This window comes from Terrapene carolina, unplaced genomic scaffold (assembly GCF_002925995.2).
Source record: "Terrapene carolina triunguis isolate 2854851 unplaced genomic scaffold, T_m_triunguis-2.0 Scaffold95, whole genome shotgun sequence".
NCBI lineage: Eukaryota > Metazoa > Chordata > Testudines > Emydidae > Terrapene > Terrapene triunguis.
Window position 1 is genome coordinate 1,044,628 of NW_020664446.1, and position 15,344 is coordinate 1,059,971.

Below are 15,344 nucleotides of genomic sequence, written 5' to 3' on the forward strand. Positions count from 1 at the left end.
GGAGGGGCTGGGGAGGGGGCCTGGGGCGCTGGCTGCCCTGGTGTGAGGCTGGGCCCCCGCCCCTCTCCCACCAGCCCGGGCACCTGTTTGCAGCCAGGCATGACCCAGCTCCCCGCACCGCGGGCTCCCTGCCCCTCTCCTCTCCTCCCAGGTGATCGTGAACCCCAAGCACGAGGTGGCAGAGTCCGATTTCTCCAACAACGTCATGAGGTGCCAGTGCAAGTACGACGGGCACCGCATCTGGCTGCACGGCTGCCGCACAGGTACGGGGCGAGGCCCTAGGGGGATCAGAGCGGGCAGGGCCCCGGGGGGCAGGCGTGGCCGTGGGGGGGGGGGGGGGGGGGGGGGCAGGCAGAGCAGTGCTCATGCCTGCCCCAGAAACGGGGCCCTGCGCAAGGCAGCAGGAGGGGCAGCCGGCCCAGCCCGGGGCCGAGGAGGGCAGCGTACAGCGCTGTGCACACCCCACTGGGGAGCAACCGTGGGCACCGGGCCTCCAGTGGACAGGCCCTGTGCCCCTCCCCCGCTCAGCCAGGCAGGGGGGTGCGGGTCCCCCACTCACGCGGGTCCCTCCTCTCCCCAGGTGACCAGTACGGCGCCGACGCAGTGCGAGAGCTGGAGCAGCAGCAGCGCCTGGCCACTAACCTCATCTGAAGCCCGTGGGGTGGAGCTGAGCCGGGGGAGCAGCCCAAACGGGGGCGTTGTGGGGCTGAGTGCTGCCCCCTGAACAGCAGCCACAGGGGGTGGAGACTGGGGTGTGTGGGGGGGTCACACTGCGTCCCTGTGCTTGGGCCTTCCTGCCAGCCCCGGGGCTCCCCCGAGAGCACTCCCACAAAGGCCCCGCTGTGCTGGGGGGGCAGCTTCTCTTCTAGGCCCGTGCTGGGGTGGGCAGGCCAGGGCCCCCCCAGTCCTGGTTGTTGTCCCACTGGTCCCTGCCTCCTCCCGGGCTGGGGCAGCCGTGACTGCACTCAGGGAGCCTTGGCATTTATTGGGGCTGGAGGGCGAATGGGGCTGGCGCTCACCTAACGCCCGGGGGGAGGGTACCACGACTCACGCTCCAGCAGGAGCCTGCCTCCGCATCCCATCCCATGCCGACTACCTCAGCCACCCGTGGGGCCCAGGCCCCCTCGTCTCAGGAGCGGCCTCGGGCCTAGCACCACTTGTGCAAGCACTAGCGTGTCACTAATAAAGGTTTTGTGCAAGTCGAAGGCTAGTGTCTGGCCACAGGGGGGTGTTGGGACGGAGTGGGAATTGTCCATATTTTGTGTGAAGAGCATGTGCGTGCCTCAGTTTCCCCTGGGGGGTGCCTGGTTAATGGGGCGGGGGGGGAAGGGTTGTTTGCTCTTTGCAGAGACCCAGAGCTACAGGTGGGACTGGGCCCCAGCTGTGTGGGGCCTGGGCCCAGCCGAGAAGGGCCCAGCCATTTGGTACCTAGCAACCGCTGCCCTAGGGCTCACCCTCTGCAGGAAGCCAGCCAGGTTGGATCAGCTGGAGACTAATGGGCCAGGTGCCCAGGAGCTAGACCAAAGGATGGAGGAGGGGCCCTCAGGGGCCTGGAAGCAGAAGTCACGTGGCTGGACTGGGCCTCAAAGGGGGGGCCAAGAGCTCTGGGCCTGACCCGGCTGGGCCAGGCCGTAACTTCCTGCTCTGGGTGCTACCCAAGGCCTGGCTCCACGTGTGCCAGCCCCTCCTAACCCCCTGCGGGCACCCGCTGGCTGTGTCCCTGCAGGGCAAGGAACCCGGGGGTGCCTGGCTCCCCTTGGGGCGTCTCCCTGCTGGACCCGCTGAGGGGGGTCGTGCCCCAGGGGGGCTGTAGGCGCCAAGGGTCCCAGGAGGTGGGGAAGCCCAGGGCCTTATCCCAGTGAGTGTGAGACCCGGTGAGGCTGACGCACTGAAGGGGGCTCCCAGGGGCTGTGCGAGCACCAGGGCTGGGGAGCCGTGACAGGTGTGGGGGTGCAGCAGGCAGCCCTGCCCCCACTAATACCCCACTGGGGCTTGTGGAACACGGGGGGGAGTAGCCATGCAGCCTGTGGACCCCCCCCCCCACTGGACTTAGCCTTACCCCCCTACCTCTAGCACCCAACCCATACACCCATGTCCCTGCTCGTGCACCCCACCAGCTCCAGGGGGGCCTACTGGGGGAACAAGGACACAGCCCCAAGAGCCTGCGGGGGTTGGGGGCCTCCACCACAGGGGAGCTGAGCCCCATTTAGCCCCTGTGAGCAACCCTGCCCCTCCACTCCCTGCTGCCCAGTGCAGGGTGCCCTGCGGCCAGGGGCACAGCGACGGCCCCCGCACCAGTTACAGCTGCCGTCCGTCAGCGCCTGTGGCCAGAGTGACTCCAGCACTGCAGGGGGTGAGGAGCCAGGGCGGGGGGAGCCCAATACTCCCCCTCCCCCGCTATGGGCCCAGCACCCTTCCCCCTGCAGGGTGGGACAAACCTAGCTCTCAGCCCAGGAAAGGGGGGTTGGGGTCCTTCGCCCCCACTCAGGGATGTGCCTGAGTCAGCCACGAGCCCTGACGCCCACCCCCCCCCAAGCCCAGGCCATGCACCTGAGCCATGCAGTGTGCAGCATCACGACCACCAGCAGCCGGGGCGGGGGGCAGCGCCCGCCCTGGGCCACCGCGCCACGGGGGCTCTGCAGAATGGTCCAGGCCCTGCAGGAGGCACTGCCAGACTCAGGCATGCCCAGCGCGGTGGATGTCTGCCTGAGCCCCAGGCTGCTGTTCACAGCCACGGCAGGTCAGGCCAGAAGGGCGTGTGTGCAGAGCCCAGGCGCGAGCACCTGCCCCGGCCTCGCCCGCCTCCAGCCCAGAGCTGCTGGTGAGCTGGGCTGAGCGCTGGAGTTAGCGGCTCCCCCGCGGCCAGGGCCAGGCTGTTCCAGGGGGCCATTGCCCACCACGCAACGCGGCCTTCGCAGCATCGCTGCGTCTGGCTGCCGGCCCCAGCCCTGCAGCGGGCTCTGCTCTGGGCTGCCAGACGGACGAGCTGCCCGGTTAGCAGCCGTTCCCAGGTGTGGGGCTCAGCCCCGGCCATGGGCTCGACAGCGCTCAGCCCTTGCCCTGCTCCTGGTCACGCCTCAGCCGTGAGCACCACAGCGCCCTGGGCGCGCGGGGCCAGCTGAACTAGGGCAGATCAACTGCCCAGCTGGAGCGTCTACGCCCGTCTCCACTACGGGCTATGGCGGCAGAACGTCTATCACTAAACCCCCCAAGGTACACCCGAGCTCCGGTGTGGCCAGCGCTGGGCCGGCGGGAGACCTCTCGCCACGCCCGGGGCTGGAGTCGTTAGGAGGGAAGGAGATGTCTCCCGGGGGCGGCACAGCCCAGAGCCGCTGGAAGCTCTCGGGTGCAGCCTCGCCGAGTGTCTCACGCTGACGTAGCACGGGCCGTGAATCAGTCTTTGCCCAACTCGCCCAGTTTGACGTGCGCACCCCAGAGCTGGGACGGGCTCCCTGCGGCGCTATACGGAGGTAATGCCCCCGCCCTGCTCTGACTGCCACTCCCCAGGGACACAGCAGCCCTGCTGGGTGCCCCGGTCAGTTGGGCGCATGACCCCCCCGGTCCTCGCCTGAGTCACTGCTTTCCAGGCCACCACCCGCCAGCCGGACAGCCTGAGCCTGGGCCTGGTTTCCAGTGTTAGCGCCTTGCGCACGACTGCATTTCACAGGCTCGTTGTCAGGAGTCCAGCTTACGCCGTCATGCTGGACACGCCCCGGCCGTACTCGCCACGCCACCATCAGCAAACTTCGCACAGGCCCCCTGCGTTCTGCACTGTCCATCTTGGCGTGCAGGACGGCCCCTCACTGCACTTTCACTACAGCGTGTCACTATCGGCTTTTTACAAAAGCAAACTGAGGGTATGTCTACACTACAGGATTAATCCGAATTTAGATAATTCGAATTTGGGAAACAGGTTGTATAAATTCGATTGTGCGCGGCCACACTAAGCACCTTAATTCGGTTTTAAACCACATTAATTCGGTGGTGTGCGGCCACACTACCCCATTAACTTAAACACAGTAATTCGGTGGTGTGCGTCCACACTAACCCTAATTCGAATTAACAAAATCGATTTAGGCTCTACTCCGTTCGTCGAGGTGGAGTACAGAAATCGATTTAAAGGGCCCTTTAATTCGAATTAACTGGCTCTGTAGTGTGGACAGGTGAAGGGTTAATTCGGATTAACGCTGCTAAATCCGAATTAATCCCGTAGTGTAGACCAGGAACCCACAAATTCCATCACACTGCCCCCTACTGACAGCAGTCCTCAGGCCCACCGCACAGCTCTGCCACTTGAGCTACCTGAGGAATGGACAGCAGCAATAGGTTGTCATCCTCACTGTGGGCCAGCCAGAGGCGGAGGCGAGACACACGCTTTGCCGAGTTCACAGCTTGGCCCGCAGCAGAATGCAGACAGGCAGGAATCCTGGACTCTAGGCCAGCTTCTGGGGGTGGGGGGCCACAGGTCTGCCTGACCCTTCTGCCTCAACCCCCACCTCCCCCCCAGCCCTGTCCTTGTCCCAGTCCTCCCACCCCCACTCCTGCCCCTCAACCCGCCCAGGCCCAGCCCCTCACCCCTCTGCATCCCAGCCACTCCTGCTCCCCACCCTGCCGGGGATCATAGAGCACACAGCCAGCCAGGCTCCCCAAGGTGCTGCTTTCCCCAGCAGCCGGCGGGCCCAGAGACCGCTGTCGCTCCAGGGGATGCCGCACACGCAGTGGGGTGACGTGCTGGAGCCAGGGCTTGGAGCACGCACAGTGCAGAGGGAGAACAGGGTTTTTTTCCAGATCCAGATGCGGCCGGATTGCCAGGGAGGGCAAAAGGCACATCCCTGGCAGCAGGGGGACGCCTCTGCCCCCGCCCAAGTTCATGCCCCTGTGCCCCAGCATGGGGGTGCTACAGCGGCTCCAGTCCACGGCTGTACGAATTCTGTAACAGGGACAAACTGACGTACGCCCCCGTCCTGGTCCTGGCGGCTCCGGCTGACACTTCCTTGAAGGCGCCCGGGGTCAAGCTTGGCTCACACTGAAAATGGTCACCCAGCGAGAAGCGTCGGGCAGCCCGAGGACCGGGGTGGCTACGCGCGCTGCTCCCAAGGAGCTGGGAAGGAGGGACCCACATTGCCCGAGGCCCCAGCGTTATTTCGGGTCGTCAGGCCCACAGCAGGCTGGGGGCGAGCGAGGGGAGCTGGCAGCACAACGGCAGATGACATTTGGTGCTGGCAAGTGCAAAGTAAAATACGAACTGTTCCCACCCGTTGCCTGGTTCTAGATGAACCGTAGCTGCTCTGAGAAGAGACGAGAGCATCGTTCTGACCAGCTCTGGGCAGCATTGCCAGCCGCACAGCCCCATGGTTAGGGTGGGTAACGAATGGGATAGAAATGCGGTAATGTCAGGGAACGGCAGCGGTGCCCGCGGCTGGCCCTCTGCTCAGTTCAGAGCCCCAGCTCCGAACGGTTACAGCACACCATGAGCACGGCCAGAGCGGGTCAGACCAACAGTCCAGCTAGCCAGAGCTTCAGGGGCAGTGCAGGGAAGAGGGTAAGTTTCCAGAGATCCCTGCCCCATCTTCCGCTCCAGGCCCTGTGGGGAGAGAGGCCATGGGGCAGGGCTGTTTAACCTCCAGAAGAGACGAATACCAGGAGACATGCCAGACAGTAACTAGCGCCTGGCACAAGGCAGGGCGTCTGGCTGCTGTCAGCCCGGCTCAGGGCACACGGACAAGGGGGCGGCTAAGGACATTGCTATGGGCTGACTGAAGGGAACAGCACTGCCCAGGTTAGCCAGGGCGGTGTGAACTCCCTGCCCCCAGACCAGGAGCTGCCATCCTGCTAGACCGACGGACATGGCTACTGCTAGGGGCACAATGCCCTGGGCAGGGCACGAGCGCCCAGCATGATGGGCTGGGGAAATGGGCCCCATCGGCAGGTCACCCGCGAAGCCCAGACCAGGGCTCCTGGGGGCAATGGGACTGGCCCGTCCCACGCAGGTCCTGTCTCCCAAGGGCAGCGTGAGATGAATGGGGCAGTCACCTTCGGCTCCCCGCCAGGCCGCACCTGCCATCCAGGGACACACAGCAGCCCAGCGTAGGAGGAAGCTGTTTCCGACGAGCAGGAGGGGCCCGGGGCTGCCAGGTGGTTAGAGCTACTGCGAGCGCCAGGAAAAGCAGGTCCCACGGTGCTGGGCAGGAAGCCACCCGCCCGCCCGCCCATGTCCCGGAATGCTGCCCACATCACACGCCCCGCAGAGGGGCTGCCGCCTGCCCCTTCCTAGACAGGACACACCCCACTGCCCTGGGCAGGAAGCAAACAAGCTGCCAGCCAGCACATTCCTGCCAGGAGAGCCTCCTTGGGACCTGCACCTTCCTGCCACTCACGGCCCCGGCCAGGCCCTGCGCGTGGCCAGAGTCCCTGGGGCTCCACCTGGGCTGCCTTCACTGCCCCCTTAGCCCTGCCAGGGCTCTCGGGGGAGAAGTGCTCTCCCACGGTGGCAGCAGGAGCATTGTGCCCACTGCCTGCAGGCCCCATGCAGCATCTCTTGCCACAGCAGCCCTCACCTCCTCTAGAGCGGGGCCCCGACTCTCTGGGCACTGCCCATTCCCTGCCCTAGCAGCTGTGTCCAGCGGGAGCAGGAGTTACTGGAGCTGCTCCCCCCATGTCAAACCCAGCTCGGTGGCAGGGCTCTGGGCCGCTCTCCTCCCCTGTGCACACAGCACACACGGCCCCTTGTTTGCGGCTGCTCTGCAGGGGCTGCTAAGTGGCCAAGTGCCCGGAAACCAGCCCGTGACCTTTCCCACAGACAGAGGCGGAAGCGGCGCGTGTGCCCACAAGCCGATGCTCTCGCTGCACTAAGTGGTGGCTGCTATTTACGGGACGCGGTGGTCACAGGGCACAGCGGCTGCCAGCTGAAGCCGTTCCTTCAGAGACAGGGCGCCCTGCCCTTCGGCCGCTGGCTACGTTCCCCCGGGAACCCCCGAGTGTGTCTGTGCCTGCTGGCCCGTGTGACCAAGTGGGGGATTTTCTTGTTTTTTCCAATGGTTTGCATGTGGTAGGGGTGGGACTCAGTGTCCCTGGATGTTACTGGTTTAACGAGGTGAGGGGAGAGGGAGTTTGTGGTTACAGAGGACCGGAGAGGGAACTTGGGACCCCAGCCAATGGCCTGGAGGAGGGACACCCCAGCGACTGGTGACTTGACAACGCGGAGGCCCAGCTCCGGAGTCACAGCTGATTCTGGGCAGTGGGAGGACAATGGGCTGTGAAGAGAGGACCCCCGGTGACCTGACCAGCCGGTTCCAGTCAGAGGGGCCAGAGGACAGAAGAGAGGACAGGAGGCCCAGACGACCCAGTTTACGACCCTGTTTCCCTGGAGAGAAGACGATGGACAGAGGCGGGGCCTGGGGCTGGTGATCTCAGATGCCCAGCTGGGAAGGAAGGGGGCTCCGGGCTGGAGAGGGGGAGCAGGCAGAGCCCACCTGGATGCAGGGAGACTGGGATGTGCTGGGCTGAGGGAGGCCAGGCCTGAGGCCCTGAGTTTCCTGTGCTGGGTTCAAACACTCAATAAACCCTCCTGTGTTACGCTGGCTGAGAGTCGCTCCAAGCTATAGAACAGGGTGTGGGGGGGCCATTATTCCTCTGGGAGTGAAGGTCCCGGGGGTCCAGAGCGAGGGGACTCCCCGAGGGGGCCCACGGCAGAGACAGACGTGCTAAGGCTCAGAGAGGTGCGGCTCCAGGAGGTGGAGGGGCCTAACCCCGAAGGAGAGTGGACCCCCGAGAAAGGCTGTCGCACTGAAGAGGTTCCCCCAGGGACCGAACGGGGCCAAGAGTGGGCACGACCTGCCTGGCCCAGCGCTCAGAGAGCTCTGAGATGGGACTGGTGTACTGCGAAGCTTCCCAGCAGGCTCCAACTTCCCCAGCGCCGCATCCCGGGTGGGAGCTCCCGGGGCCGGGCCCTGCGCCCTGCACAGGGCCGTTAGAACTGGCTGGGACTGACTGAAATCCCCTGAAACTGTCCCATTTCCCAAAGTACCCGGGAGGCATCTCACTCGCCCCACAGCCCGCAGGAGCCGGTGCACGGACTGTGGCCCTTGGGCTCCTTCTCAGAGTGACTCTCTGAGCAGAAAGGGTTTGGGTTTTCTATAAACACGGTGAGGAAAAGCGGCGTGTGGGACCCAGGCTGGAGCAGCAGCCAGGGGCTCAAAGTGCCGAGGGAGGGAGGGTTCCCCAATGCCTGCCTGTCTCACCTCTCATTCTGGGTGACACTTAACCCCATGCTGCCCAGGCCCCATCCCAGAGCCGAGCCAGGCCGGAGGGCAGGAGAGACGCCCGGGCAGCGCAGGTCTCCAGTGCGCACCTGCTATGTGCTCTGCAGGCGGAACAATACTCCTGCCTCCCAGCACACGGCACGGGGGCCTCCCTGCTTTCGGCACCAAGCCCTCCCCCCGGGAACCTGACGCCGTGATGCCAGTCTGAGCCCATCACATCGAAGCTGTTCACTCTGAAACCTAATGGCAACACGTTAAAGGCCCATACATTAACCATTTCACTGCTGACCATTTCACCGGGAATACCCTGCTCCTGCGCTTCTGCCAATGTCCCAAACAGCCTCCCCAGGCACTGAGACGGCAGCTACAAGGGACTGCAGCTCCCTCTGCACCCTACATCACCAGGGTTACAAGGGGAAACTACAGAGATCTGCAGCCCGGAGCCTCTGGGCAGTGTAAAAACCAGGCAATTTAATAGCAAAATAAAGGACAGGGAATCTCCATCTCACACGGCTTCTCACTCACCCGCGCTTGGCACACCCCCAGGCTGCATTGGCTCAGCTCGGCACAGCACGGCACAGCACCGCTCAGCATGGCATGGCTCGGCTCACCAAACCATGGCTCACGCAGAAGCCTGCGAAATCCCCTCCCGCTGCCCAGGGCTCTTCACATGGCCTGGGCTGCTGCAGGGAGCCTTGAAAGCGAGCTGGGCAGCCTGGAGGCCGCGTTCCCAGCAGCGACTGACCAGCTGCAGCCAGTGCGTCAGGGCAGCGTAACCCAGCACAAGCGCAGCCCGGGCAGTGCCAGGCACAGGGCACAGCCACCAGACTCAGCTGGGCTACCGCTGCCCCAGCCCAGCGCACCAGAGCACTGACTCCCTGTGCTCCAGCGTCTCAAAGGGCAAGAGACGGGTGTGAGGGAGGCCAATGTCCCCCCCCCAGGGGCACACACCGGCGGCAGGGCCTGCCAGGTCCCCCAGGGGCGCACACACCAGCGACAGGGCCTGCCAGGCCCCCCCAGGGGCGCACACACCGGCAGCAGGGCCTGCCAGGCCCCCCAGGGGCGCACACACCGGCGGCAGGGCCTGCAAGCCCACCCCCACTAAGAGTCCTAATACAAACAGCTGCTGCGTTTTGTCAGCCGGACCCCTCTCCCCCCGCCAGGCTCCAGACGGGCCTCTCCCCTTCCCCCCATTGACACAGCCCGGCCAGCCTGTGTGGGTGCAGCTGGCACTGGGCTGCGCTGGCGTCTGAAGCCCACGGCACCACAGTGCCCCCCACCAAGCGCCTGCCAGCAGCCCTGGGTGCTCCGGTCTCCTCCGCTGCCGCCCTGGCTCAGTCCCGGCCTTCCCAGACGTCCTCCCGCTGCTTGTTCTCCAGGCGCTTTCTCTCTGCAGAGACAAGGGAGGGAGGGAGGGAGGGTGAAACCTGGCTCCAGGCCCCTGGGGACCGAGCAAGGGCCCTCCCCAGCCCCGGCTGTCCCAGTCACGCAGTGTCCCGTGCCCACCAGCACCCCGCGCCCCCCAGCACCCCACCAGGCCACCTGCTAGACGGGCAGGGCTCTTGGGGCTGAGAGCAGCGGGGCAGAGGGCCAGCAAGGGGGGGCCTGGGAACTCCGAGCCCGTCTGACCCCCACCTGTGAGCCGGCTCCAGGCCCCACCCCAGGAGCACTGCTTGGGCTCCACCTAGTGGCACGAGCGGATCCCTGCAGCCCAGGAGAAACGCACCTGGTGCCAGAGGCAGGTGGGGAGGGCAGCGAGCTGGGGGCCCTGCCCAGCGCCCCTGGCCCGAGGGGGCCTCTCACTCCGCTATTCCGAGTGGGGGCAGTGGGGTGGACCCACAGGAACAGGAGGTCTCTCCTCCACTCCAGGCTTTTCCTGCCACTGTGCCCCCGCCCCCTCCCCCAAGCAGCACCAATACGCCCTGGGTAGGAGTGGCAGGGACTCCTCGCCCCAGAGAGCACTAACAGTGGAAGCTTGGACAAATGACCAGGGAGGAGTATAAAAATATCGCTCAGGCATGCAGGAGTGAAATCAGGAAGGCCAAATCGCACTTGGAGTTGCAGCTAGCAAGAGATGTTAAGAGTAACAAGAAGGGTTTCTTCAGGTATGTTAGCAACAAGAAGAAAGTCAAGGAAAGTGTGGGCCCCTTACTGAATGAGGGAGGCAACCTAGTGACAGAGGATGTGGAAAAAGCTAATGTACTCAATGCTTTTTTTGCCTCTGTCTTCACAAACAAGGTCAGCTCCCAGACTGCTGGACTGGGCAGCACAGTATGGGGAGGAGGTGACCAGCCCTCTGTGGAGAAAGAAGTGGTTCGGGACTATTTAGAAAAACTGGATGAGCACAAATCCATGGGGCCGGATGTGCTGCATCCGAGGGTGCTAAAGGAGTTGGCGGATGTGATTGCGGAGCCATTGGCCATCATCTTTGAAAACTCATGGCGATCGGGGGAGGTCCCGGATGACTTGAAAAAGGCTAATGTAGTGCCCATCTTTAAAAAAGGGAAGGAGGAGGATCCGGAGAACTACAGGCCAGTCAGCCTCACCTCAGTCCCTGGAAAAATCATGGAGCAGGTCCTCAAGGAATCAATTCTGAAGCACTTAGAGGAGAGGAAAGTTATCAGGAACAGTCAGCATGGATTCACCAAGGGGAAGTCATGCCTGACTAACATAATTGCCTTCTATGGGGAGATAACTGGGTTTGTGGATGAGGGGAAAGCAGTGGATGTGTTATTCCTTGACTTTAGCAAAGCTTTTGATATGGTCTCCCACAGTATTCTTGCTGCCAAGTTAAAGAAGTATGGGCTGGATGAATGCACTTTAAGGTGGATAGAAAACTGGCTAGATCGTCAGGCTCAAAGGGTAATGATCAATGGCTCCATGTCTAGTTGGCAGCCGGTTTCAAGCGGAGTGCCCCAAGGGTCGGTCCTGGGGCTGGTTTTGTTCAATATCTTCATTAATGATCTGGAGGATGGCGTGGAATGCACTCTCAGCAAGTTTGCAGATGACACTAAACTGGGAGGAGTGGTAGATATGCTGGAGGGTCGGGATAGGATACAGAGGGACCTAGACAAATTAGAGGATTGGGCCAAAAGAAACCTGATGAGGTTCAACAAGGACAAGTGCAGAGTCCTGCACTTAGGATGGAAGAATTCACTGTTACAGACTAGGGACCGAGTGGCTAGGCAGCAGTTCTGCAGAAAAGGACCTAGGGGTTACAGTGGACGAGAAGCTGGATATGAGTCAACAGTGTGCCCTTGTTGCCAAGAAGGCTAACGGCATTTTGGGCTGTATAAGTAGGGGCATTGCCAGCAGATCGAGGGACGCAATCGTTCCCCTCTATTCAACATTGGTGAGGCCTCATCTGGAGTACTGTGTCCAGTTTTGGGCCCCACACTACAAGAAGGATGTGGAAAAATTGGAAAGAGTCCAGCGGAGGGCAACAAAAATGATTAGGGGTCTGGAGCACATGACTTATGAGGAGAGGCTGAGGGAACTGGGATTGTTTAGTATGCAGAAGAGAAGAATGAGGGGGGATTTGATAGCTGCTTTCAACTACCTGAAAGGAGGTTCGAAAGTGGATGGATCTAGACTGTTCTCAGTGGTACCAGATGACAGAACAAGGAGCAATGGTCTCAAGTTGCAGTGGGGGAGGTTTCGATTGGATATTAGGAAAAACTTTTTCACTAGGAGGGTGGTGAAGCACTGGAATGGGTTACCTAGGGAGGTGGTGGAATCTCCTTCCTTAGAGGTTTTTAAGTTCAGGCTTGACAAAGCCCTGGCTGGGATGATTTAGTTGGGAATTGGTCCTGCTTTGAGCAGGGGGTTGGACTAGATACCTCCTGAGGTCCCTTCCAACTCTGATATTCTATGATTCTATGATTCTAACACCGCCCCACGGATGGGCAGGGCGCGAGGGCCTGCATGGGGAGGCAGGCGCACATGGGCAGAGCGCTTTCTTGGGAGGCAGACAGGGAAGAGTTAATCTCCTGGCTCGTGACACGCTCTGGACATTCACCGTGACCGCGTTACACTCGGTCTGGTTTCCAGGCCCGCCCAGCTCGCTCCATCACTAGTTATCTGGCCGTTGCAGCCGGCAGGCCGCGAGCCAGCTGCCATGGGGGCCGGGCACACTGACAGCCTGTAGCAGACTCTGCCCAGTGGCCTCGCCGAGAGCCAGGTGCTGCCCAGGCACGGCTGTAGAGGGGTTGCAAACCGTGGGGTCGAAGGCAGGTCCTGGTGTGGAACCCGCTCCCCCTTCCCAGAACTGCCTGCCACCCCCAGGCAGAGCCCCCCCCTTCAACCACCGCCAGCAACAAAGGGCTGGGCTGGGCAGGGCCCGGTGGGCACTGCGGGGCCCGGGCCTGGGCCCCACCATCGTTCCGGAGCTAGCCAAGGCAGCCAATGAGATCTGCAGCTGGCACTAAAGGGGGGCAGGGCTGCAAGTGGCAGGTGAGGGCACCATGGCACAGGGACCCCTCCTCAGAGCTAGGGGAAAGCCTGGGGCAGGACAAGGGAGGAGCTGGCACTGCACAATGCCCGGGGGCGACCCCACCCAGCGCACGCACCCAGGGACAGACGGCAGGGCAGCAAGGAGCCAGGCCAGACAGTGGTGACTTGGGAGGTGGGCGGGTGGAGTGGGCTAAGCCAGGGCGGGGGCAGGAGTGTGCAGCCCCGGGCGGGCAGGGCCAGGAGCCACCGGACAATCTGGGGGAGCCGCCAGCCCCAGGGACTCCCCAAAGGCAAGCGTGGGGCCTGCTGGGGTTACACGAGGCAGGACCCAGGAGTCTGTTCCTGGCCCCATCGTGCTCTGGTCTGCGAGGCAGTAAAGCGCAGCCCCCAGTGGGGCTAGGAGCCAGGCCCCGCGGACTCCACCGGCAGCACAGCACAGTGCAGGCCCCGGCAGGGCTAGCCCGGGACTAGGAGCCAGGCAGCTTGGCCAATGAGTTGGGGGATTGGCTTCCTCACCAACCCTGCGTCCCTGTGTGGGAAGGGAAGGAGCGCTCGGACCGGCCACGTGGGCAGCATTTGCCCAGAGCCTGGCACACATCCTGGCAGCACCGAGCTGAGGTGGGCATGGAGCTGAGGCGCAGGGGCTGGTGGTGGGGGCTCCGCTGCCCGGGGCTCACTGCCTGCCCAACTCCCAGAGCGGCCAAGGGCCAGGGCGTAGCACAAACTGCCATCTAACTAACGCAGCCCGGCACCACCGTGCCACAGCCTTTCACCAGCCGCACCGCCCGCACTTCCCCACCCACAGAGCTGCAGCCACCTCTGGGGTGGGCTGTGGCCAATGCCTAACCGCCCACACAAACAGCAGGGGGATTTGGCCAGAATGCCAGGGATAGCGCCCGAATTGAGGGCAAGGCCCCAGGGGTCAGAGCCCATCCACGGCTCCTGTCCAGCAGCAGAGCGGCCCCTAGTGAAGAGCACTGAACACCAGCATTGTTTCCTGCAGTTCCCCGGTTCTCCGAGTGTGGCTGCAGCTGGAGCCAGCCCGCCTGCCGGCTCTCTCTGAGTGGAGAGCGAGGCCTGGGCCAGGCTCCCCCCGAACAGCAGCAGCAGCAGCGAGTGGGCAGCGTGGAGCAGACAGCTGAGAAACCCCTGCATGCCCCCCACTGCCCCGACATGCTGCCCCCAGCGCCTGCAAGCCGATCAGCCCCGGGCGCAGGGATGGAGGGGCAGATCCAGCAGCGGCTGGGAGCCAACCTCGGGCCTGCTGCAGCTTCTTGCGCTCGGCCTCGCGCTCGGCTCGGCTCTGGTTGCTCCGCACTCCGAGGGCTCCGATCACCAGCCTCCGGGCCAGGGCCGCAGACGTCTCCGGACGCTCTTTCGCCGGCTGCAGGAGGTCTGGAGAGAGGGGACGGCCGTCACTGTACAATTCACCCCAGGGACTGCAGCATGGAGCTAGCAGGGACGCCACCGCCCCAGGCCTGGCCCTGCGCACTGGGCTGCCCCGGGGCCAGACGAGCCCTAGCCCTGCTCCCTGTCCTGTGCCACCCCCAGGGGGCACCTCCCTACAGCTGCCCTCCCCATGCCAGGCCTGGAGTAAGCAGGATCGTGCGGACCCGAACCGGACGCTGGCATGCAGGGCCAGTCCCAGGCGCCCTGACCCCGCAGGGCACTGAGCACAGCCTGCGGGAGGGGCAGCGAGTGCCCGTGGCCCAGTCGAGCCGCGTCCGGGCCTCCCTCACCCGCCGGCGCTGCCCGGCCCCAGGCAGCATTCCCACGTGCTGACTCCGCTCCCAGAGCCCAGCGGCTGGGATGGGTGGTCGCCCCCCAAGGGCACAGCGGTGGCCATGGCGCCGCACTCACCAGCACAAGCCCTGGCTTTGGCCTTGGCCGCTCTCGTGCCCTGCGCCAGGGGCCGAGTCTTCACCATCACGTGCCTGCTGCTCAGGGCGTCGCGTGCTGCGGGAAGAGGGCGGGGGCCAGAGTCAGGGAGCTGCACCGAGAGCCGGGGAGCCTGCCAGCCAAGCCCTGAGAACAGGCCCCCGGCTCAGCAGTGCCGTGCCCAGCCTGCCCTCGCGGTAAGGGAAAAGCAGCTGCTCCTGGGCACCGGCTGCTGGTGGTGCAGAGCACGCCGGGCAACATGCCCATTTCTGTGCCATGGCCACGGCCGAGCAGCCCATGCCCACCCGGAGACCGGTGCCCTGGAGCCAGCAGCCCGCGGTCATTACCACCCGGCCTCCCCATCCCTCACAGGCAACAGCAGAGCAATGGAACCAGACCCCGGCTCTGCCACGCGGGGGGAGGGCACACCCAAGAACGCCCCAGAGGGCACAGCTGGTGGGCACAGCAGCCGGCCTCGCCCATGGTGGGCAGGGGACCCGGCGCCGGACAAGTAACAGCATCGCTTGGCTGTCAGCCAGTCGCTGATCCACAGTCCTGCCCGCCCCAGTGGGAGCCCAGGCAGGTCAGCCACTCCGGTGGCCAGCGGCCAGCACCCCAGGGGCACCGCCCCACAGGACAGATACTGCCGCCATCTCACCCAGGCCTCTCCTTCAGCAGAGACTCCAGCCTGGGCACCAGCAATGGGCAGGACCTTACTCGGGGCCCCACAGCTGCACCCGCCCCCGGGCACTG

General features: G+C 64.1%; 1 protein-coding gene across 1 annotated transcript in view; it reads right to left on the reverse strand.

The window, feature by feature from the left end:
- Nucleotides 1-8,712: 8,712 nt before the first annotated feature.
- R3HCC1L (R3H domain and coiled-coil containing 1 like) overlaps nucleotides 8,713-15,344 on the reverse strand; it is a 45,855-nt gene continuing 39,223 nt past the window's right edge. The window contains exons 6-8 of the mRNA XM_029911356.1: nucleotides 14,574-14,669; nucleotides 13,968-14,108; nucleotides 8,713-9,651 (exon numbers count right to left, since the gene is read on the reverse strand). Coding sequence (XP_029767216.1) covers nucleotides 9,596-9,651; nucleotides 13,968-14,108; nucleotides 14,574-14,669 — 293 coding nt within the window. The 3' untranslated portion in view covers nucleotides 8,713-9,595. The remainder of the gene's footprint in view (nucleotides 9,652-13,967; nucleotides 14,109-14,573; nucleotides 14,670-15,344) is intronic.